This window comes from Mustela nigripes, chromosome 3 (assembly GCF_022355385.1).
Source record: "Mustela nigripes isolate SB6536 chromosome 3, MUSNIG.SB6536, whole genome shotgun sequence".
Taxonomy (NCBI): domain Eukaryota; kingdom Metazoa; phylum Chordata; class Mammalia; order Carnivora; family Mustelidae; genus Mustela; species Mustela nigripes.
In genome coordinates, this window is record NC_081559.1 from 20,262,234 (window position 1) to 20,287,551 (window position 25,318).

Consider the following 25,318-nt stretch of genomic DNA (forward strand, 5'->3'; position numbering starts at 1 on the left):
CGATGACAACTGAAGGAAAATGGCAGATATGGAAGGGATGAACAGGATCGTCCAAGTACATTCATGGACTATAATAAACAGCATTTCCTAAAAGCATGATTCAAATGTTCTTTCTCGAGTTATAATTAACTGATACCCACAATTGGTTAGTTTGTGGATATTCCTGCTTTAGCAAAATAAAGTAAAATTCTTGCGGTTACCATTTTAAAATAAATTCTCACATTAGAAAACTTTCAAGCTTTCTCTGTCTTGCCAAGCTTGCTCTCTTCCTTGTTTACACTTCTAATAATTTTCATGTGCTCCTTCTGCTAAAACCCAAGGGTGGACTCCTGACCTCCTTGCTAGACGTGCGAATGATGCCAGGGTTGGTGACTGTTCTGCGGTTTCCCAAAGCTCCTCCTCCCCAGACCGTGACAATACTTCGGATGCTGAGGTTGGGAAGCAGGACAGGGGACACTCCTGGGGTGCAGCTCGCAGGGAAGGAAGCCGAATCCTAGGGGGTGGAAGAGGCGGGAGGGGATCCGCGTGCAATGCGGAGTGTGGACCCTTCTGACCATCCCGCTGCAGCTCACCCTGTCCGCGGCTCTGCTCTGCCGCCCGGCCCGCCCGCGCGGGCTGCTGTCCACAGTGGGAGGTACTGAAAGCAAGGAGCGGGCGCGGGGGCGGCGAGGCGGACAGCTCCTCCGAGCGCCCCCCTCCTCGCTCCGCGGCTCCTCCAGCCCTCCCCTCCTCCCGCAGCCATGTTCCACGGGCGGGGAGGGGCGGGGGAAGGGGAGAGGGACGGGGGATCAGGGCGGAGAGAGCCGGCTCAGCCTCGGGGAAGGAGGGGATGAGAGTTGGGGAGAGCAGCGGGAGGAGGAGGAGGCGGCGGCGGCGGCTAGCGAGGAGCCAGAGCTGGGTCCTGCAGTAGGACTCCCAGGAGCCACCATCATGGTGAAGAGGAAGAGCTCCGAGGGCCAGGAGCAAGACAGCGGCCGCGGCATCCCCCTGCCCATCCAGACCTTCCTCTGGCGGCAAACCAGGTGAGGGGCGCAGAGGGCACGCCGCGGGCCACCCTGGGCTGGGGACGCTCCTGGGGCCGCCTGGGTCACCGCCACTGCCGCTGCCGCCACTGCTGCTGAGGCCGCGCCACAGCCTGCAGCTCCCTCTCTGGGGCTGGAAAGCAAGCCCTCTGCACCTGCTTAAAAACACGCATTTAAAAAAAAAAATATTTCCGTGAAGTTTGTCGACAAGCAGATTGGCAGTTGAATAAATATATACATTATTTAGGGGGTGGGAGGGCAGAAAACCTAGGAAGAGGGGGCGGGGAACTAGGGAAGATAATTATGACTGGTTGTGCTCTTGCGTCCAATTTCCGCTCCATCTCCTGCTGTAATTCCAGGCCGGTGACCTGTTGTTTTTCCAGCTCCTGTTTGGCGAATATCGGCTATGCCCACTTGTTAACCATTTTTGCTCGGATTCAGCCAATATAGTCTTCCTGGTTCAAGACCCTGAGGAAGATGATTTTTGATAAGCATTTTTTTTTCCTGGAAGGATCTCTGAAACCTATTCTAATAAACAAGAAACAAGATTTCCATTATTGTTATTGTTATTGTTATTATTATTATTTTGTAAATTTATCAGATAAAAAATTGGGTTCTGGAAACCACAACCCACAAACTGTTCATTTTTAGTTTTTGATATAATTATACACATGAGCAATACACCACTCCTGACCATTGGCAATTTGGAATCTGATTAGGAAAAAGTCTTCAGGATAAGAGTGGATGCAGAAAATGTGGAGATCCACATCTCTTTCATATATGTAATTACACATGTAAAAGCAAATGTCGTCAGCTGTTCGACACCTGCTCATTAACAAGCTATAGGGAGACATGAAATTTGAGTTATGTAACACTGTATCTTATCCGTTGCAAAAATATTTCATAAAGATGCTAATAATTTTACTTATAACTACTATCTCTATTAATTTTTCAGTGCATTTTTGAGGCCTAAACTGGGAAAGCAATATGAAGCCTCATGTGTGGTATGTGATATTCAACATTTAATGATTGTTTCCATATTCTGTGGGGTCATTTCAACCCAAAGAAAGGCATTAAATTAAACTGACTGTATAGATTAATTCATTTAGCAAATATTATTGAGCACCTTCTATGTATTAGGCAGAGTTCTAAATGATGGGATGGAGCAATAATCAAAATACAGAATTTGCATTCTAGTGGGAGGAAGTCAAGCCACTCACAAATAAGTAAAATACATAATAAGCCAGATAGTGATAAGCACTATGGAGAAAATGAAGAAAGAACGGAGACTGGGGGCACCGGCAGCTCGGGATTGGGGGAGGGAGTGGATTCCATGGTAAGAGCAGTGGATAGGTCAGGCTTACCTGCTAATGTGACTGTTAGAGAAAACTGTGAAAATAGGGAGGGAGGAATAGGTCAGGGAAGAGTAAAGCGGAATAGCAAGTCTAAAGCACCTTATCCCCGAGTGGATAGGAGGAGAGCAGTAGAAGAAAGGGTGGAGAGATTACAGAGAACCAAGTGGTAAAGGGCCTTGCAGGACAAATATAAGAAGTCCATTCTTTCCTCAACAAAATTGAGACTATTATGGTGGAAGTTAATGAGATGAGGGCCTATGAATGACTCAAAGTCATATACAGTTCTGAACTTGATGTCTTGCATGTTTTGTGCAAGTCTGAAAATAGATGATATAAAGTAATTATGAGAATAATGCTATTAATATGTATACCTTATAGAGTACACTTGTCCTGAGAGTCTAAGTGAATGATATATCCTTAAAGAGGTCCCAACCACAAATCAAAAACAAAAAACATGAAATCATGAAGCAAAAATGGGATGAACTTTTCATAAATTTCATTAGAATTTGGAGCTCAAATAAGGATCTTTACATTTCATATATCAAAATCTAAAAGTGGAAACCTACCCATTTAGGCATTGCCATGAGAATTTGCAAATGACTACACAGATGACTATATAGTGAGGAGTTCTGAAATGTGTTATGGCCCTTAAAAATGATGAGAGCCAACTAGAGAGTTTTAAATGTGCATGCAGGTACACACATTCACATAGGAATTTGTTTTCTTGTATCTCCTGCCCTTCAAAGTTGCCACAGAGATATTTTTAAAATATAATCTCTTAATAAGGACCTTTTAATGGAATTTGTTGTTGTACTTAGCTCAAATTAGAGTAATTTGACACTTAAGAAATCACTGAGCTTTCCATAAATCATGCTTACAATTATACTAACTTAAAATAATCCTGAATTTTCCCTGTCCTTGGCAAAGATTTGGCATTTTTAATGTAGTCATACAATATCAAACAACTAAGTCAGAGAGAAATAAAAATGTAGAAAGCAGTTTTCAGGGTTTAAAAAATAATAAGAGCTGTATTAGTGACATTTAAGAAGGAAATGACATTAAGTACCCAGAGCACCCAATTATAAAATATACAAGTCATCCTCTAAAATGTATTCAACAAGACTGTAAATTCTTTATAATCTTTTAATGCTCAACATACTCACCATTTACTTAATGAATACTTAGATACCTGAGGGCTGAAGAATTTAAAATCATTTGGATATGTCTTTATTCAGTATAGAAAACAACAACAACAACAACACAAAAAAAACCATTATCTTTTTATACTCCTTACCAAAACATCACCATGCTTTTCATTATGAAGATTGATTTCTTATTTTCCTTTTTTTAGTCAAAAAGTAACTCATTTTCTTAAGAGAGTATCTGTATTAAGCCATGTCTTTTTCTCTGGTATCCTAATAGTACCCATAATACAGCTTGAATACTTGGAACCTGTATTATGATCACTCTGTAGCATATTTCCACAGTTTTCCTGATTACATGGGGCATCAGGTAACAATCAGGTTCAATTCATGTAAGTAAAATATCTATTAAATTTATTTAAATATTTGGAAGCTATACTTCCCTAACCCCTTAGAGCAATACCCCCCCCCATTCAAATAAAAACAACAACAAAAACTGGGAGTAGGTCAAATTTGTTCTGTGATGTTTCACTTTCTGAAAGTATCCCTGGCCAAGAAAGAGTGAATAAACCAGCAAAGCTATGGCTTATTTCCCATCATTCTCCTTGCCCTTTCTTCCGTCTTTTATTCAAAGGTATATGAAGTATCTTCAGGGTTACAGGCATTAGGCAAGGAAATGTCTTGTGCTTAGGACACAATGTACTTATTGCTTAGGACATGAAATAATTCAGAGACCCCCAAATCAGATTTCTTGAAAGAGTTGTATCTTATTTTAACACTTGTTGAACCACATCAAAACAAATTCTGTCCTCAAGACTCTTTTACAGAAGACATTTCATTGTGTTCTGCTAATGTGACAGCCCCTTTGGATGCCACAGCAACATTTTATAACATATTACATGAGTTAAATGTGGTGTTGTGCTCTTTTTTTAGATGACACTCATTTTGGTGAAAATAAAAGTCACTTAATAATTCAAGTCCTATATTTTAAATCAAAAACCTAAAAATGGTTAAAAAGAAATGATCATGACCCATTGATCATCAACATGAAATGCAATGTGAGTGCACTTAAAAAAACTTGATGCAGTTATTTGCATCTTGGTGTAGTACTTTGATCTCCAGTTTCTCGTCAGACAGAATCTCCAATTCCTTATTTTACACATTTTTTTTTCTTCTTTTTCGGCATCCACAGTCCTTTGAGCGTGTGTTGGTAGAGAACAAGCTGCATGGCCTTTCTCCAGCCCTCTCTGAAGCCATCCAGAGCATTTCCAGATGGGAGCTGGTGCAAGCTGCTTTGCCTCACGTCCTGCACTGCACCGCAACCCTGCTTTCAAACAGGAACAAGTTAGGTTGGTTCTTCTTCCTCATTCCTTCTCCATGGCATGTAACTGTCAACACTCATGCTAATGACATTTACTGGGTACTTACTCTTTTTCCAGGAACTGAACACGTGATCTCATTCAGTTCTCATAAATGCCCCCTCACGTGGGTACCACTATGATCTCCATCTTACCAATGAAGGAACTGGCATTCTTACTCTTTTTTTTTTTTTAAGATTTTATTTATTTATTTATTTATTATTTTTTTGAAAATATTTTATTTATTTATTTGACAGAGAGAGAGATCACAAGTAGTCAGAGAGGCAGGCAGAGAGAGAGAGAGGAGGAAGCAGGCTCCCTGCTGAGCAGAGAACCCAATACGGAACTCGAACCCAAGACCCTGAGATCATGACCTGAGCCAAAGGCAGCGGCTTAACCCACTGAGCCACCCAGGCGCTCCAGCATTCTTATTCTTAAATCTTGAATTTTACAAGTAATACGTGAATACATTTTCCTTTTAAACATTAAAACATTACAGGGAAGCTGAAGCCTATCACCTCTCTGAGATGAGTTCCAATCCGATTTCTCTTTAGACCTCTCAAGTCCTAAATCGACCTCTTGCACTTTATAGTACTCTATGTATGTGTATGCATGTGCATAGAAACTCTTCCTTTTTTCAAGATTCTCTTGAAATTGCTTTTCTCACATGATAACACATCCTAACATCCACCCCATGTTCATGCATGTGCTGTTTTCCATCCAGTTCTTTGCCCTTTTTTGGATCTCTGCACAAAAGATACCTTTAGAGAGGGGTTTCTTGGTCACCCTGTCAAAAGTAAAGTTGTTGCTATCTTCAGAGCCTGGATTCTTCACCACCACACTGCCTATTTGGAGATATATATGGGTATCTGCCTGAAGAGAGGGATGTGTGCAGTTTCTCCTCCTATGACACTATGCTATTCTGCAGAGATTTTAACCAGTTAGGAAGCCCTAAGACAAGAATGAGCCCTAAGCCCTTCCAGGGGCTCCTGGGTGACTCAGTCAGTTAAGTGTTTGTCTTTGGCTCAGGTCATGATCCCAGGGTCCTAGGATTGAGCTTTGCATCTGGCTCCTTGCTCAGTGGAGAGGTTGCTTCTTCCTCTCCCTCTGTGAGCTCTTGCTTTTATTCTCTCTCAAATAAACAAACAAATAACCAAACAAATCTTAAAAAAGAAAGAAAGAAAGAAAAAGAATGAGCCCTTCCAGCCGTGGATGTAAGAAGTGTAGAGAAATGCTAGTGCCTCCCAGGAAATCAAGCTGCAGAGCAAAGCAAGGATGTTCTTTCCATACCCAAAGTTGATATCCATTGTTCTAGTAGCAGAATTTGTCTTAATTTGGCTATGTGATTGTCCCCATGCAGGCCACCAAGATAAACTGGGTGTTGCTGAGACAAAGCTCCTTCACACCCTTCATTGGATGCTCCTGGAGGCCCCCCAGGACTGCAACAGTGAACGGTTTGGGGGCACAGACCGTGGCTCCAGCTGGGGTGGCAGCAGCAGTGCATTCATCCACCAGGTAGAAAACCAGGGTTCACCAGGGCAGCCTTGTCAAAGCAGCTCCAACGATGAAGAAGAGAACAACCGAAGGAAGATCTTCCAGAACTCCATGGCCACTGTGGAGCTCTTTGTGTTTCTCTTTGCTCCTCTGGTACACAGGATCAAGGTAAGGAGAGGGCTAGTATTAGACTGAGGGGGGATAGAGGTGAGGTGGGCTTCAAATGGTGTTTCCATATTTCCATATTTGATTGTCCATGTCTTAGAAGATTTTGTGGCAAGCCAAGACATGGAGAGATTTATTTCTATTATCAAACCACTGATTATGATTTCAAAACACAATTCCTTGCATATCATTATCTACTTAAAAATCTTCAAAGGTTCTCCTTCTGCCCCAAGATCATGTCCAGCATATTAAACATGGCACATAAGGTCAAGGAACTTTTAATGTATCATTTGCCAGTCCCTACTGGCATCTTCATGATCCAGTTCTGGAAGCCATTCCCTGAATATACCCTTGCCATTCGCTCTGCCCTCTTTCTTTCTTCTGTTCGTCTGATGACTCCTCAAACTTCAACTTCAATGTCATCATTTCCATGAAGCTGTTCCTCTGAAATTCCCCATGTAGACTAAGTCATTATTATCTCCTTTGTATTTCTACAGTACCTTGTAAGCTGTCTGATATAATGCAGAGCAGAAGTTCTAAATGTCTTCTATGCCATGGACTTCTAGACAGTGTGGTACAAGCTGAGAATTGCTTTCCAAAATATTTCTTAAGGCATAAAATACAAAACATAGGATGATATGGAAATCAATTGTACTGCAATGTAACTATAGACAAGTACCCTTTGGGTCTGAAGGAGACAATATGATTTGAAATTATGTGAAATTATGTGAAAACACACCACTTTCTAGCTGTGTGATCATGGTGATACTACTTAATTTCTTGGATCCTCCATTGCATACTGCTGTGGATACCTCTAACAGAGGGTGAATATATGTGAGGCTAGTTCCCACACATGGAGAGAAATCAAGATGTATTTGTTATTTCTGTAAATGAAAATTATGATATACCCTCTGAGTGCTGAGTTAAGAGAAAAGAAGAAATGGTTATACTCAAGTGTTCTTTAATAGAATAAGATCTTAATAAACGATTCGAGTTATATGTACTTATGTATGTATGTGAGTGTATGTACATATGTATATGTAGGTGGTTGTAAGACCATTAATAATCACTATTAGGAAAATGAAGTGAATCTTTTCACTCCTTTTAGTTTTAGTTAAAATTCACTTTCATTTGACACTGTCCCATTGCTGCCAGGAATAGAATTGAAATTACCTGTACATTTCCAAAACGCTTTTCATGCACGGGTAACATTGCTCATGAAACATACTAAAAATTTCAAATGTTGTGAAATCAAATTAAATAGCTGCTTTAAAATATTTGACTTTCCATTTTAAAAAGTCTTTTATGATGGTTACACTTACTAAAAAACATGAATTTAGACCATCCCCTGGCTTATGGGACTAGCGGGTCCAGGCTCCTGCCCATCTTCTTGGCCCCATCTCCTGCTGTGTCAATCGCCTTTCTCTCCTTCACTAACCTCCAAGTTCAGTGGGGCTCACCCGCAAACTCATTCTTGCTTTCAAGTAATGCACTTGTTTTTCTTTCTGTTTGAAACAACGACCTCTGCCTCCTCCCCTAAATTTTCCTATGGCCATATCTGTCTCATCAGTTTACTCACAACCCAAATGTTACCACCTCAGAAAGAATTTTCCTGACTACTTTTGTGTCACTAACACATGACTATCCTTTTTTCTTTTTCCCCTCTTGGCACTTACAAGTATCCAAAATTATTTTCTGTGGTTGTTTGCATATTTATTGCCCTTTATCCCCCTAGAACAGAGTTCTTGAGCAAAAGGACATTGCCTGTCAAGGTCACACTGTATTTCCAGTGTCTAGTGTCTGCCAAAAATGGGGTACTCAATAAATATTTAATAGGTGACTCATTGAATAAACCAGGTGCCACGAGTAGTGATTATATGTAGGTACATTTTCCTTAAAATGGAGAGGACAGGAAAGAAGGTTTCTTTAAATAATGAGCCCGTAAAGATTTCTACCTGTGGACAGATATCCTCTGGATTAAAAAATGTGGAGGTGCAGAAGTGACTGGAACGGGTGTAATTTTATTTGAAGACATGACTGAGAGTCCAAGTTTTGGAAACAGGCTTGCATTTGAATCACACATTTGCTGCTTCCTACTATGTGACTATGAGCCTTAGAAACTGAAGCCTCAGTTTCCCTCAAGTATTAGTTGGACATGCAAATAGTTTTATGAGGTAGTGTGATGAAACATGATAATGCTCAACATTATGCATAAAGGAGCCTTAACAAATGTGAGTTGCTCTGAGTGATGGCATTTTTTTGTTATTAGTATTTTGTATTATTAATAGAAAGGGAGCCAGATTCTTTTCCAGGGGAGACTAAACAGACAGTTTCTGGCTCAAGACCCTCAAGTTTTACTTATAACCTGGAAGATTTATGAAGAAGTAATTAGAGAATTTATAAGGGAATAAGACAATGCATATAAAACATGGTACAGTGATTAAATCCTAATAAACTGTTATTATTAGCATATTATTATTTCATCATTTTATTATCTTTATGAAGGAAATATTGTTCCAGATGCTATAGGGAATAAAAAAAATATTAATGAGTCAATAAATTTCTCCAAAAGGCTTTTTCCTTCTGAGCAAGGTGTTTGCTTTTTTTTTTAAATGTAGATAGGGAATAGACAACCCCTAGACCAGGGTTTCTCAGCTTTGGCACTGTTGGTATTTTGGGCCAGATGATTCGTTCTTGTGGGACATTGCCTTGTGCCTTGTAGGACGTCAGTAGCTTTTTTGGCTCCTACTCACCAGATGCCAGGAGCACCTCCTCCCTCTGAGCTGTGATGGCCGAAATGACTCCAGACATTGCTAGGTGTCCCCAGTGGGTGGGAAGGGGATGAGAATTGCCCTGACTGAGAATCACTGCCTTCAGTCTTTCACTGGCCTGCTGCTTATCAGACCCTGTCTGTCTCCACTTTCCTACCCATACCATACACCTGTGAACTGCTCCTCGCCAGCACCGTCATGGCCTTTTCCCCTATCCTTTCTTTGCATTTGCCCTTCAAAATGTTAACCCCAAGTCATGACCAAAATCCATTTTTTCCACCCCTGCCCCAGATACCTGCTTGTTCCTGGGGGAAAACCACACAACCATTCAGACTGGTCTTTCTACAAAGTTGTCATCTCCAACCCCTGTGTGCTGTCCCCCTTGGCATTCCTTTTCTTAACCCCACTCCCTCGAGTTGCCTATCAGCACTTACACAGACAATGTTATTGGCTTAATATCTGTTGAATGAATTAACTCCTTAATTAGCAAATTAATAGAAATTGACTCATCTTTCTATAAGACAGTGTATCGTTCAATGCATGTTTTTCTCTTTTAATTAAGTTCTTATTTTAATTTCAGTATGGTTAACATGCAGTGTTATACTGATTTCAGGTGTGCAGCAGAGGGATTCAACAATTCCATGCATCACCTAGTACTCATCACAGCAAGTGCACCCCTTCTTCCCTCTCACCTATTTCACCATCCCCTAAGCCCCACCCCTACCCCTCTGGTAATCATCCATTTGTTCTCTATAGTTAAAAGTCTTTCTTAGTTTGCCTCACCCTCTCTCTTTTTCTTTGTTCACTTATTTTTTTTTCTTAAATTCCACATAAGTGAAATCATATATTTGTCTTTCTCTGACTTATTTCACTTAGCACCGTATTCTCCAGCTCCAACCATGTCCTTGCATACAGCAAGATTCCACTCTTTTTTTGTGGCTGAATAATAGTCCATCATGTCTCTATACCACATCTTCTTTATCCTCTCATCCATTGACGGATACTTCGGCTACTTCCATAATCTGGCTATTGTAAATAATACTGCAAAAAATATAGAGATACATGTATCCCTTTGAACTATTGATTGATTGGATAAGTACCCAGTAGTGTGATTACTGGATCATAGAATAGTTCTAGTTTTAATGTTTTGAGGAGCTTTCATACTGTTTTTCACAGTGGCCGCACAAGTTTACATTCCTACCAACAGTGTGAGAGGGTTCCTTTTTCTTCACGTCCTCACCAACACTTGTTTTTTCCTTGTGTTTTTGATTTTAGCCATTCTGACAAGTGTGAGGTGATATCTCATTGTGGTTTTGATTTACATTTCCCTGGTGGTGTGTGAGGTTGAGTGTCTTTTCACATATTTATTGGCCATCTGTATGTCATCTTTGGAGAAATGTCTATTCATGTCTTCTACCTGTCTTTTGATTGAATTTCTTATTTTGGGGGTGTTGAGTTTTATAAGTTCTTTATATGTTTTGGATACTAATCCTTTATCCAGTACATCATTTGAAAATATCTTCTCCCATTCAGTAGGTTGTCTTTTAATTTTGTTGGATGTTTCCTTCACTGTGTAGAAACTTTTTATTTTGATGTTGTCCTGATAGTTTAATTTTGCTTTTATTTCCCTTGCCTCAGGAGACAACATCTAGAAAAATGTTGTTATGTCTGATGCCAGAGACATTACTGCCTGTGTTCTCTTTTAGGATTTTTGTGATTTCAGATCCTTAATTCATTTTGGTCCTTAATCCATTTTGAGTTTATTTTAGTGTAAGAAAGTGATCCACTATCATTCTTTAGCATGTTGTTGTCCAGTTTTCTTAGCACCATTTGTTGAAGAGACTATCTTTTTCCCATTGCGTAGTCTTTCCTCCTTTGTTATAGATTAATTGACCAGATAATTGTGGGTTTAATTCTGGGTTTTCCATACTATTCCATTTATCTATGTGTCTTTGTGCTAGTACCATACTGTTCCGATTACAATAGCTTTGTAGTATAACTTGAAATCTGGGATTGTGATACCTTCAGTTTTGTTTTTCTTCTCCCTGATTGCTTTGGCTCCTCAGGGTCATTCGTGGTCCATACAGATTTTAGGATTGTTTGTTCCAGTTCTGTGAAAAATGCTGTTGGTATTATCATAGGTATTGTATTAAGTCTGTAGATTACTTTGAATAGTAAAGGCATTTTAACAATCCATGAGCATGGAATATCTTTCCATTTCTTTGTGTCCTCTTCAATTTCTTTCATCAGTGTTTTAGAGTTTTCAGAGTACTGTTTTTTTTTCTTCTTCTTTGGTAAAGTTTATTCCTAGGCACTTGATTATTTTGGTGTGATTATAAATGGGATTGTTTTCTTAATTTCTCTTTCTGCTGCTTCATTATCTGTGTATAGAAATACAACAGGTTTCTGTACATTGATTCTCTGATTTTAATTTATAACTGCCTCAAATATGTCACATGAAATAAATCTAAAAATTCTGTCAAATAGATTATTTTCAACTATATTTAATTTGGTAAAAAATTCTGGGTATTTTTTTATAACTAAGGAATTTAGTGCACTTATTTGCATATGTACTTATTCCTTTAATAAATATTTATCGAGTGCCTAGTCTATGAGAGGTGCTACTTAGAGTGCCAGCAAAATAGCAAGGAATAAAAATCCAAGCCTCAATGAGGTTTTTATAAAATCCATATGTTTGAAGTAAACAACTTTAAAATTTAAAATAATATTAATTTTTAAACTTGATTTCTCTAAACTACTCGTGGACATATTTAGAATTTCATGTCATCAAGAAAACAGGCTTTCGGTGAAAGAAAGAAATGCAACTGAGATGTGGAGCTATTGATTCTACTAGTGTCTGTGTCTTCCGTTTTTTCTAAGGACCTTACTAGACCCCCTGCCCCACAGCTGCTTGAATGATAGTGTCTCTTCCAGCTATCAACTTTTTGGCCATGACTGCATACATAGCATTACATGACCCACGAAAGGGGACTCCAGAAGAGAAATTAGGGTCCCAGAGCTTATGCATTCAACCAACCTAAAAGGACTTACAAAGGAACATAGCAACATAAGAAAAGGCCATGCATTCTGCAAGTATTCAAGTCTAAAGAATGATTTGATTTAGTTTGTGTTCCTTGTGAAATGTAAACTATCTTCAGTTAATCCAGAAGTCTGTATTGATGCTCAAGGAGAAATGCACAGAAGATCTCAATTTGTCTCCAATAAGTATACAATCTATTTGGAAATATATCAAAGAAAGCAGAATAAATAAAAGCAAAATAATAACTCTCAGTGAGTGCTAACATTGGTAGGGCCAGTGTTAAAGGCCCAGGTTTCAGTATAAGAGAGCTTACCTTTGGATGCAATGGCCACTGGATTTTATTTTGTCCCAACATTACTTATGAGGACCATGGAAAAGGACTGAGCTCAGAAGCTATGAAACTATCAAAACCAGGTCCATTGAAATTTGGCTTCCTGAATTCTGGAAACAAACCTGATAAACTTTGCTTTCTGTTAATCCCCTGCTTGCTGGATCTAACACCATACATAATATTATGTTCCCTTATCTTTAAATCTGCCTGTCAAGCTGTTTACTCAGTATCTTTAGTTGAATGTCTAACAAACATCTCAAACTTAACACGTCTGTAACTAGACTCCTGATATCCCCACACCTGCTTCATCTTGCCTATCTTTGTCAAAGCCCAAAACCTCTGATACCTCTTCCTCACACCTTCCACTTCCAGTCTGTAGACTGTGTGTTCACAATGTATCCAGAATCGACCACTGCTCATTTCGCCCTCTACAAACTCTCTCCTGTCATTACCTTCCACCTTAATGATAATAATAGCTTCTGAAACTCTCTCTCTTTCCACTTTTGCCCTTTCTCGAACTATTCTTAATAGCCTCAGTAATCCTATCAAGCCTACATCCAGTAATGTCATGCCACTACTCAGAACCCTCGTGGTTCCCCGTCTTACTCAGTAATTGCTGAAGCCCTTACTATGACCTATCAGGCGCTATATTATTCGGGAACTCAGTAACTTCTCTGACCTTACTTTTTCATTCTACTCTTCTGCTATTTACTTGACTCCAGATACACAGTCTCCTGGCTTATTCTCGGTAGACCAGGCGTATTTATTTAGGACCTTCACACTTGCTGATCCCTTCTCATGGCAAGTTTTTTCTGAAAATATCTACGTGGCAGCTCCTTCATTTCATTTAGATCTTTTTACTCCAAAGCCACTTTCACAACAAGGATTTCCCCTGGCCATCCTATCGAAACTTTCAATACCTTGCAGACACAACCCATTGCCTGCTTTACTTCTTCTTTTGCACCTAGAAAAACAGGGATTGTTATAGGCTTTGTTCACTATTCTAGCCTAGAGTAGAGTAGTACCAGGTATGCAGTAGGTGGTGTATAAATATTTGTAGAATGAATGTTGACAGACTTTGACTAAGTGCTTTATGTACTTTCCTGATACCTTCACAGGGAGTTCTAGACGCTTTCCCATCATGGCCCCTGTTGTAGCCCCAGCATCCCAGTCCATAGCTTACAGACGAAGCTTCTCTGTATCAATGTGTGGATTTCACCAGACTTTCCTGCTGAAGTTTCCTTGACACTGAGCCACAATGATTCACCATTTGCTGGATAACTTTTCATTCTTCCCAATTTATTCCTACTTCTTATTCTTCTAGATCAGTGGCTTTCTTTCTTTCTTTCTTTCTTTCTTTCTTTCTTTCTTTCTTTTTTTTAGATTTTGCTTATTTATTTGACAGAGATCACAAGTAGGCAGAGAGGCAGGCAGGGGTGGGGGGGAAGTAGGCTCCCCACTGAGCAGAGAGCCCAATCTCTGGCTTAATCTCAGAACCCTGGGATCATGACCTGAGCTGAAAGCAGAGGCTTTAACCCACTGAGCCACCCAAGTGCCCCATAGATCAGTGGTTTTCAACCATGGCTACATGTGAAAGTCAGCAGAGAACTTCAGAGCGATTCCAATTTAATTGTTTTGGGCAAGAGAAGGAGTTGAGACCTGGACCTCCTAGGTTTTAACAGCTCCTTAGGTGATTATAATATGTAAGCTAGGGTTGCAAATCCCTGCCCCAAGTGAATTCCTGGGTCTCCATTGTATTCATTAATCTGTAATCACATTCTCTGCTTCCATTGCTTTCTTTTTGAGAGGCTGAGTTGTTTAATTTCTTTATTTTATTTCTTTTTTCTTTTAATTTTAATTCTAGTTCATGGCTGAGTTGTTTAAAATTTAATCTCAGAGTGTCATATATTTGTACTTAAAAAATATGAGATTGCATTTTAAGCATCTCAACCTCTCAAAATGATGTCATGATGAAGCAGAGAATGTTCTCCCTGGAAGAGACTTTAAATTGTAGATAAACTGAGTGAGTATGGGTTGTAAGGTCAGTGTAATTCAGCAAGTGCTTGTTGAGCTCCTATTGTGTACCCAATTTCTAATGCTGTGTTAAGCATTGTGATGATGCCAGGTGCTGTGGAAGGGGGAGAATGCCTGATAGACCCTCAAGAAATTAAAGATTTTTGAGAAGGTAACATTACAAAACAATATACTAGGAAGGTCTAAATATATGTTCCTGATTCCATGAAGCAAAGTCAAAAGATGGCCAGGAGAACAGAAAGTCAAAATAGCCGTATCTGAGGATATTGATTTAAGAGGGAGAAAGAAGGACAAATTAAATAATTAAGAGGAATAATAATGATAACCACAAGAGATCTGCCAAGACTCTTGAAATAAACAGGCCTTGATGACTGCTAACAGAAAACAATAATTTGTGTTTCATGCTTTGTCCAGAGCTCCATTTTAATTATTAATTTTGCCAAAAGCAGACCACCGTGGTTTCCATAGTCATTGTGATGATAATTTAGGGCTACTGGTTGACCCTGGAAACACTCATCTGAGGGATGTAAGAGGGTCTAGAAGATCAACCTACTTTGACAGTGATCTTACGAATGATACTAATCACTGCAGTGACTGGGCCTTTCAACCAGTTACAAGCCCGGTATTAGATATAAATCTTCTCTTCCCTCAGGAATCTGACCTGACCTTCCGACTGGCCAGTGGGCTTGTTATATGGCAGCCCATGTGGGAGCACAGACAGCCCGAGGTCTCCGGCTTCACAGCACTGGTGAAGCCCATCAGGAACATCATTACAGGTTCGTAACTTGGATGTCTGGTGGAACAGGGGTAGCAGATGCCCTCACATGCAGGAGTAAAGGTGATGGAATGATTCGCCCTTAAGAAACCAAGAGGAAAAAAATTCCTCCAGGGAGAATGTCAGTGCCCCAGGCACAGGGCTCTCTCACAGGATGAGAAACTAAACCAGGGGCACATGTCATTGAGTTGTGTGGCTTTGGAGAAGTCATTTTAACTTCCTGCACTTCAGTTTCCTCATATGTAAAACAGGAGTTAAAATATCATATTGCTAGTACGTATGGGTTATTATGAAAAATAAATGAATGAATTTATGTAAGATTGTTAAGAAGAATGCCAGGTACATAGTAAGTGAATAAGCTGTAGTTATAATTTTATCATCATAATCATCATTATAGTAGACAAAGTAAAAGCTCCTTAATAATCTTGTCTTGATGTTTATTTGCTATCAAAGTGTTTCACGACAGGAAATGTCTAATAAAATAATCTTATTGGTGAGTTGTAGAAAGACTAACACATGATAGCTTGAAAAGTACCTGGAAGGCAGATGCTTCATTCCAGATCTATCTCTTACTAGATACCTAACCTGAGCTATTACCTAGCCTGAGTATTCCTATTTCTTTAAAACGGAGAAAATAAATACCACCTTATATGGCCTCATAATGCGGAATAAGTAAGAATCCACCTAAGGTACCCATTTTATAGCTTAGTAACTTCCATCTTTCTATTTCCAACCAAACTTTTAGCATTGATAATAACATCTAGAAGAGATAAATTATGTGGTACATCTATAGATGCATGAGATAAAAATATCTCTATCATTTGCTTAGTTCCCAAGGTTTTTCTGTAGACAGTAGAAGACTATGCATGTAAAGAGCTTCATAAGGGAAAGGAAACCATCAAGAAGTTCTTATGTATTTTCCCCCTATAATTTAACATAAATTTGCAAGGTACATAATATGCTAACGTGTTTTCTATAAAAAAGAGTGCCATATTATTTATATATGTGATAAGATGCTTATAGTGACAAATCATGCTTACTATTGTAATTCAAGCAAAAGATGAAGTTTTTCTTATGTAAAAGTAGATTAATTCCATATTTAATGTGTACAATACATTAACTAGTGACATAAGTTGTAAATTCAAGAGTAACAGTCTGTCATAAGGTTCGAATAGCAAGAGACTAACTGTATAAAAATGTCATAGCCAGAAGTGATCGACTTCAGATTCCATGGAGGGAATGAGGTTAATTTCATCAAATTAAAACCATCTGAAAGTGAAGATGGATGTACAAGGTTAAAAAAGTGAAAACAATAGAAATAAGAAGAAAATAAAATATGTTACAGTAAAACAAAACTATTACTGAAAAAGACATCTTTATGTTGACTAAGAAATTTTTTTTTTATAGTTTTAAGTCATCGCTTTCCTTTTGAATAAAGAGGTCACTTCACATTTAGGTCTCTCTCTCCATCTCTCTCTCATTAATACATAAACTATCATTTAACAGATGCATTAAAATTATTAAGAAATCGTGTCCCTCATGAATCACTGGGGCTATTCACATTACCCTCCCTTGCTTCTGGATGATATTCACAGTGGGTTCATTCCCATCTCCCTGATACCTGTGGAGGTGAAACAGTGCCCAGCTTCTGAAGTGAAATTAAACTCAGCTCAGACACATGGCCAGAAAAGAAAGCAGTGGCATGTAGGTGACGCTCGCTGGGTCTATTGTTTTGTGACCTCAGTAAATCCCTTTCTCAGCATCAGTTTGCTCACAGTTCTCATGTGGCACAGCCAGCTTCACTTCCCACTGTTCCCAGTCCTCAGGAAAAGACATAATTGATTTGAATCTTGCCGTAGGGGAAGCTTGATATGAGCTTAATGTGCTCATAAATGCATAGACCCTGGAGCCAGAAAGCCTGGGCCTGAACCTTCAAGTGAGAGTCAAATGATCTTGGGCAAGTTAAATTCCCTGTGCTTTAGTATCTTTATCTGTAAAATGGGTCTAATAGTAGTCCATATGTTATGATAGGTTATTGTAAGTTTTAAATGAGTTGAGACAGTAGTTCCCCCCCCCCCCCAATCTGTGGTTTCACTTTCTGCAATTTCAGTTCCCTATGGTCCAAACACAGATGATTTAATTCTCCTTCTGACAAATCATCAGAAGGTCAGTAATTAATACTACATCACAACGCCTATGTCCTTGACCTCACTTCATCTCTTCACATAGGCATTTTATCATCTCACATCATCACAAGAAGAAGGGTGAATGCAGTACAATAAAGTATTTTGAAAGAGAATGAAAGAGACCACATTCACATAACTTCTATTACGGTATATTGCTGTAATCATTCAACTTCATTATTAGTGATTGTTGTTAATCTTTTACTATGTGTGATTTATAAGTTAAACTTGATCATAGGTAAGTATGTGTAGGAAAAAACAGTATAGGTACGGTTCAGAAGTAGCCAAAGTTTGAGACATCCACTTGGAAGAGATCTCCACAGATAAGAGAGGAGTACTGTATACAAAAAAATGTTTTTTAAAGGATGTGACAGATACTTAGTTCTATATAGATGTTAACTATTATTATTTTTAGTATTGTCAACTTTTTAGCACCATAGCCCATTGAATCAGCCTGAATAGATGAACAAATCTATACTGTTATGATAACCTAGAAATGTGAAGGGTTTTTAATTGGTTATTTGACTCTTCTTACAAAATAGTATATTAGATGTTTTCTTTCAAGCTGATACTGATATGTTAAAATGATTTTTTTTTTAAAGAAATGCACTGGTGAAATAAAATGAGCTTATTTATCATAATCTTATAAAATTTGTGATGGTATTTCCCATATCTTGGCAGCTAAGAGAAGCTCTCCTATCAACAGTCAAAGTCAAACCTGTGAATCACCAAATCAAGATGCAAGACATCGAGAGGTGAGTTTATTGTGATCGTGGGAAGAAAGGAGGTGTCATTTCCTGGCTGTAGTGTAGGATAAAGGATAAAACGTGTTCTAGAATGACACTACTTGCTTTCAAAACAAGTTCCTGTTCCTGAATATAAAACATTAAGTAGTCTCCGGTTTTCTGTCAAATATGGAAAATAACTTTAGGCACTTATCCGGGGTGGGAGCGCTGAAACAGAAGCATGTGTAACTGTGTTTTATCTTTGTGGCAGGTGGGTAATCAGTGGCATTTTCTCAATGACTCGTGTGTGATCAGTAGCACTCTATCCCAACAGTTAGTGTGTAATAGTGCTTTACTTCAATGCCTAGTGTGTAACATTCCATAAGTGTTAGTTATCATTATTTCTCCTACATTAAAGGGTCATCTTGTTCTCAATTATTAAATCTCCTTAATATCTGGGATGCTTGGGTCACTCAGTCAGTTAAGTATCTGCCCTTGGCTTGGGTCATGATCCCAGAGTCCTGGGATTGAGTTCTGCATTCGGCTCCTTGCTCAGCTGCTTCCCCTTCTGCTTGCCTTTCCCTGTGCTTGTGTTCTCTCTCTGTCTCCCTCTGACAAATAAATAAAGTCTTAAAATCTTAAAAAGAAAGAAAAAAAATCTCCTTAATATTCTTTAGGCAAGCGTAATATGGCTAAGATAATGCTGGAGCAGGTGGGAGGAGGGAGGAGAAAGAAGGCATAAGGTATAGATAGTCTTATCCTTTAAGAAATCTAAAGTTTAGGGGCGCCCGGGTGGCTCAGTGGGCTTGGTCATGATCCCAGGGTCCTGGGATGGAGCCCTGCATCAGGCTCTCTGCTCGGCGGGGAGCCTGCTTCCCCCTCTCTCTCTGCCTGCCTCTCTGCCTACTTGTGATCTCTGTCTGTCCAATAAAAAAATAAAATCTTAAAAAAAAGAAATAAGAAATCTAAAGTTTAATGAAACATCAAGATGAATCCACATAAAAGAGAATATGCATAATAAAAAAATATAATTCTGTGAAATTTTTATTCATGCTTTCTTTGGTTTGGAAAAAAAAGAAATGAGGGCTAGGGTAGTTCAAAACCACATGGTTATGTATACTGCCATTAATTTAGTGTATTTCTAGACGAGCTACTTTCACTTCCAATTCAACTTGTGCAAAATATAATTTTCTGCTTTCTGGCAACATTGGATCCTCTTTCTAACCGATGCATTACTCTCAGTAGGGCCATCATCCTTTCTCCCCTCAAAACCACAAATTTTGGAGTCCTATTATATTTACTGCTTCCTGAACATTTACTAAGTACAGACACTGTGATTTATCTGCTTTATTTTATCTATTCTAAGATAAATTTTTTTTCACTTTTAATATTTGAAATCACATGTTTGATGATCTTTGGTTTCTTAAAACCTCCGTGCCTGGTAACAGTATCGATAAGTTGTCATTTTCATAAGGTTGTGCAGCATGAATGTGTCACTTCTAGCATCTAACGTTGCAGCATCGGGATCAGTGACTTAGAAGAATATGTCAGAGGGAATAGCAGAACACTCTTTTAAGAAATAACACTTTGAAGAAATAACATTTTTGACACAGAGAAAGTTACTTTGTGGAAAAACATGGGTCAAAAACTCTAATTTTAAATTTAGAAATTTCAAGAGTACCTCTACCAATTTATTTCACTTGTATCTTCCTTTTTACATATACACAGGATGAATGTATAATCAAAAACTATGCCTAAATAAGCCCAAGATAGTGCTTTTAATAAATATATTAGAAAAATTCCTCACTGGTAAGGATCCTAGTTTAATTAAGAGAGTTTTTTCTTAATTGAACATAAAATAATGATGTCTTATAACTGATGACCCCTTAGAGACAACAAATATGTCTCCTATTTCATTCTCCTTCCTCCTCTCAATTTGATTTCTTGCTGAGTCATACTGTTTTATCTTGTTATGGTGCTCAGGTGTGTTCTTTATTCCCTACACCCAAAACTACCTTCTAAATCCAGGTCCTCGTAACTAGATTGCAGTTGGAACCACCTAATTGGATTTTTCTACCTCTAGTCCCTCCTGCTTCACATAAATATCACTTAATAATGCCCGACTATCCCAGGGGAATTCTACCAAACATTTTAAAAAGAATTATACTTATTCTCCTGAAACTGTTCCAAAAAATAGAAATGGAAGGAAAACTCCCAAACTCATTTTATGAAGCCAGCATTATTTTGATCCCCAAACCAGATAAAGACCCCATCAAAAAGGAGAATTACAGACCAATGCCTTTGATGAACACTGATGTGAAAATTCTCTCCAAAATACTAGCCAATAGGATCCAAAAGTACATTAGGAAGGTTATTCACCACGATCAAGTGGGATTTATTCCTGGGCTACAAGTTTGGTACAACAACCACAAATCAATCAATGTGATACAATACAGTAATAAAAGAAAAAACAAGAACCATATGGTATTCTCCAAAGATGCTAAAAAAGCATTTGACAAAGTACAGCATCCTTTCTTGATCAAAACTCTTCAAAGTGTAGGGACAGAGGGTACCTACCTCAATATCTTCAAAGCCATCTATGAAAAACCCACAGTGAATTAATTCTCAATGGGCAAAAACTGCGAGCTTTCCCCTAAGGTCAGGAGCATGGCAGCAATGTCAGTTACCACCACTGCTATTCAACATAGTACTAGAAGTCCTAACCTCAGCAATCAGACAACAAAAAGAAATAAAAAGCTTCTGAATCTAGAAAGAAGAAGTCAAACTCTCAGTCTTTGCAGATGATATGATACTTTATGTAGAAAACCCAAAGGACTCCACTCCAAAACTGCTAGAACTCATACAGCAATTCAGTAAAGTGACAGGATATAAAAATCAATGCTCAGAAATCAGTTGCATTTCTATACACACACAGCAAAACAGAAGAAAGAGAAAATAAGGAGTCAATCCTATTTACAACTGCACCCAAAACCATAAGATCCCTAGCAGTAAACCTAACCAAAGAGGCAAAGAAGCTGCTCTCTCAAACTAATAAAAGGTCATTTGTTTAAATGAAATGAAATAAAATAAAATAAAATAAATATCGGTTAAAAAAAAAAAAGAGGCAAAGAATCTGTACTCAGAAAAGTATAAAGTACTCATGCAAGAAATTGAAGACAACAAGAAATGGAAAAATACTCCATGCTCATGGATTGGAAGAACTAATATTATGAAAATGTCTATGCTACCTAAAGCCTTCTACACATTTAATGCAATCCCAATCAAAATATCATCCTTTTGTTTTTTTCAAAGAAATGGGACAAATAATCCCAAAATTTATATAGAACCAGAAAAGGCCCCAAATAGCCAGAGGAATGTTGAAGAAGAAAGCCAAAGTTGGTGGCATCACAATTCCAGATTTCAAGCTCTATTACAAACCTGTCTTTGTCAAGACAGTATGGTACTGGCACAAAAACAGACACAGAGATCAGTGGAACGGAATAGAGAGCCCAGAAATGGATCCTGAACTCTATGGTCAACTAATCAACAAAGCAGGAAAGAATGTCCAATGGAAAAAAGACAGTCTCTTCAACAAATGGTGTTGGGATAATTGGACAGCCACAGGCATAAGAATGAAACTGGACCATTTCCTTACACCAAACACACACACAAATAGACTCAAAATGGATGAGGGACCTCTATGTGAGACAGGAATCCTTTGAAATCCTTGAGGAGAACACAGGTAGCAACCTCTTCAACCTCACCTGCAGCTACTTCTTGGTAGACACATCACCAAAGGCAAGGGAAGCAAGGGCAAAAATGAACTATTGGGACTTCATCAAGATCAAAATCTTTTGCACAGCAAAGGAAACAGTCAACAAAACCAAAAGACAATTGACAGAATGGGAGAAGATATTGGCAAATGACATATCAGATAAAGGGCTAGTGTCCAAAATCTATAAAGAACTTATCAGACTCAACACCCAGAGAAGAAATAATTCAATCAAGAAATGGGCAGAGGACATGAACAGACATTTCTGCAAAGAAGATCTCCAGATGGCCAACAGACGTGAAAAAGTGCTCCACATGACTCGGCATCAGGGAGATACAAATCAAAACCAGAATGAGATACCACCTCACACCAGTCAGAATGGCTAAAATAAACAAGTCAGGAAATGACAGATGTTGGAGAGGATGCGGAGAAAGGGAACCCTCCTACACTGTTGGTGGGAATGCAAGCTGGTGCAGGCACTCTGGAAAACAGCACGGAGGTTCCTCAGAAAGTTGAAAATAGAGCTTCCCTACGACCCAGCAATCACATGACTGGGTTTTCATCCTAAAGATACAAAAGTAGTGATCTGAATGGTGAGTGCACCTAAATGTTTATAGCAGCAATGTCCACAATAGCCAAACTATGGAAAGAACTTAGATGTCCATCAACAGATGAATGGATAAAGAGGATATGGTATATATAATGGAATACTCTGCAGCCATCAAAAACCGAAATCTTGCCCTTTGCAACATGGATGATACTAGAGGGTATTATGCTGAGCTAAATAAGTCAATCAGAGAAAAACAACTATCATATGATGTCTCTAATATGAGGTATTTGAGAGGGAGAGGGGTAGTGGGAAAGGAAAAAATGAAACAAGATGGGATTGGGAGGGAGACAAACCATAAGAGACTGTTAATCTCACGAAACAAACTGAGGGTTGCTGGGGAGGGGATATGGAGAGGGTGGTTGTGTTACGGATATTGGGGAGGGTATGCGCTATGGAGAGTGGTGTGAAATGTGTAAGCCTGAGGATTCACAGACCTGTACCCATGGGGCAAATAATACATTATATATTTATAAAAATAATTTAAAATTTGTTTTAAAAAATGCCTGACTAATCTTCCTAATGCATCATTTATTTATTAACTCATCATTCCACAAAGGCAAGGTTGCCATTTTTCCCTATATCCCTTTCCCCCTAGGAACCTATAGTGGATTTCTTGTACCATCACCTCCAGACCAATCTCTTTTCCCTGTTTCTCTGTACCTTCTACCATCTGGCATCATTTTTCTCAAGTGACCTTCTTTACCCCTTCTGTTAGTTAAGCACTGCTTCTAATATATTGAGCATGTGCTTTAGCCTCTGGGCCTTTGCTCAGACTGTCTCCTTTATGTGGATTGCTATCTTTCCTCCTTGTTGCCTGTCTAAATTTTATCTTTCTTCTAAGCACCAATTAATATCTAATTAATCTGTCTAATTACTCTAAATCTGCACTGCCCCATATGGTAGCCATGAGGCCCATTGTGGCCCTTGAACACTTGAAATAAGGCTAGTTTGAATTGAGATATATATATATATATTTTTTAAAGATTTTATTTATTTATTTGACAGAGAGAAATCACAAGTAGATGGAGAGGCAGGCAGAGAGAGAAAGAGAGGGAAGCAGGCTCCCTGCCAAGCAGAGAGCCCGATGCGGGACTCCATCCCAGGACCCTGAGATCATGACCTGAGCCGAAGGCAGCGGCTTAACCCACTGAGCCACCCAGGCGCCCCTGAATTGAGATATATTATAAGTATCAAATATATACCAGATTTTGACTACTTAATATGAAAAAAGAATGTATATCTTAATGATAATGTTTATATTGATTATATGTTGAGGTGATAATTTGGGGTTAAACAGAATATAATTTAAAATTTCACAGATTTTTACTATTTTTAAAACTAGATATGTGTCTCTTGTTTGTGGCTTGTATCATATTTCTATTGAGAGTGCTATTATAATCTATATTCATCTTAAAACTTAACTCTAGGTTCTTTATTTCAACGTTCAGATTCATCTATTATTTATTGCCCAAATTACCTAACATGAAGCACACACGTATGCTCATACTAGGGGATTCTCTGATCTGGTTCAGTGGACTTATTTATGAACTTTCTAGCTGTATTTGTCTCTCTATGCATCATGGTTGGACAGTGCTTTCTTATTTTACATAAGAAAATAGATATTATGAGGACTTAAATTCTATGATAATTTTTTGAGGGTCTTTGTACATAATGAAGAATTTTATCTGTAATACCCATCGAAAGACAATGTCCTCTTATCTGAGCAGAGTTATATATATTAGTTAAATGTCATTAAAATAAGCTACTCTTTAAGAGAATGGCTGCATTTGTGCTTAACAAATCAGAATAAAGGTCATCATCTTCAATTGAAAAAAATGTATCCCATTCTCCTTTAATGAGTGACAGAAAAACCTGAACCTTGTGCTTCGATTCTCATTTTCTGGCCTCAATTCGATCAGCTCTTATTAACCTGGTTTCCAGCTCAGGCCGTACTCAGCTCATCTCAGTATTGGCATATCTTTGATGAGTTGGTAATTTGTAACTTTTCTATAGATCCTGGGTATCTGGAGATGAAAAAGAAAAGAATCAAGAGCAAAATGAAATAACGTTTATAAAAGTACTCAGCTGAATGCTTAAAATAATATACATGGCTCTCTAGAAGTCTTTCTCCATTTACTCTTGGATGAACACAAAATCATTTGGTCTCTGACCTTGTGGTTAGCTCTGCTATAAAGAAAAATGTTCAATTTTAAGAAACAATGTATGTAATATGGCAGTTAATGATAGAAGATATACCTGAAGGAAAAAAAAAAAAAGAAAGAAAGAAGAACTAATTTGTTATCTCCACCTCCAAAAGGGACTCCAGGTGGTCTGTGAAACTTTCCAGTCAGATCCCATGTCACCCAAGGCCACCATTTCAGGCTGCCACCGAGGAAACTCCTTCGATGGAAGTCTGTCCTCCCAGACTTCCCAGGAAAGAGGCCCATCTCATTCCAGGTACATAATTGCAATGTTAGGGACAAAAATGTTTTTCCTTATTTACCAAAAGTTAAATATGCATTTTTAGTTACTTACATAGCC

The 25,318-nt window shown here is 38.5% G+C and overlaps 1 protein-coding gene across 12 annotated transcripts in view; it reads left to right on the plus strand.

Annotated features, from left to right (window-relative positions):
- Window positions 1–392: 392 nt before the first annotated feature.
- UNC80 (unc-80 homolog, NALCN channel complex subunit) overlaps window positions 393–25,318 on the plus strand; it is a 230,625-nt gene continuing 205,699 nt past the window's right edge. For 11 of the 12 annotated variants that reach the window (XM_059393382.1, XM_059393389.1, XM_059393388.1 and 8 more), the window contains exons 1-7: window positions 395–1,022; window positions 1,978–2,026; window positions 4,712–4,868; window positions 6,238–6,539; window positions 15,365–15,488; window positions 18,352–18,425; window positions 25,095–25,234. In XM_059393382.1, the coding sequence (XP_059249365.1) occupies window positions 931–1,022; window positions 1,978–2,026; window positions 4,712–4,868; window positions 6,238–6,539; window positions 15,365–15,488; window positions 18,352–18,425; window positions 25,095–25,234 (938 nt within the window). In that variant the 5' untranslated portion in view covers window positions 395–930. Of the gene's footprint in view, window positions 1,023–1,977; window positions 2,027–4,711; window positions 4,869–6,237; window positions 6,540–15,364; window positions 15,489–18,351; window positions 18,426–25,094; window positions 25,235–25,318 lie in introns of all 12 variants that reach the window. The other variant, XM_059393393.1, reaches the window with a different exon arrangement.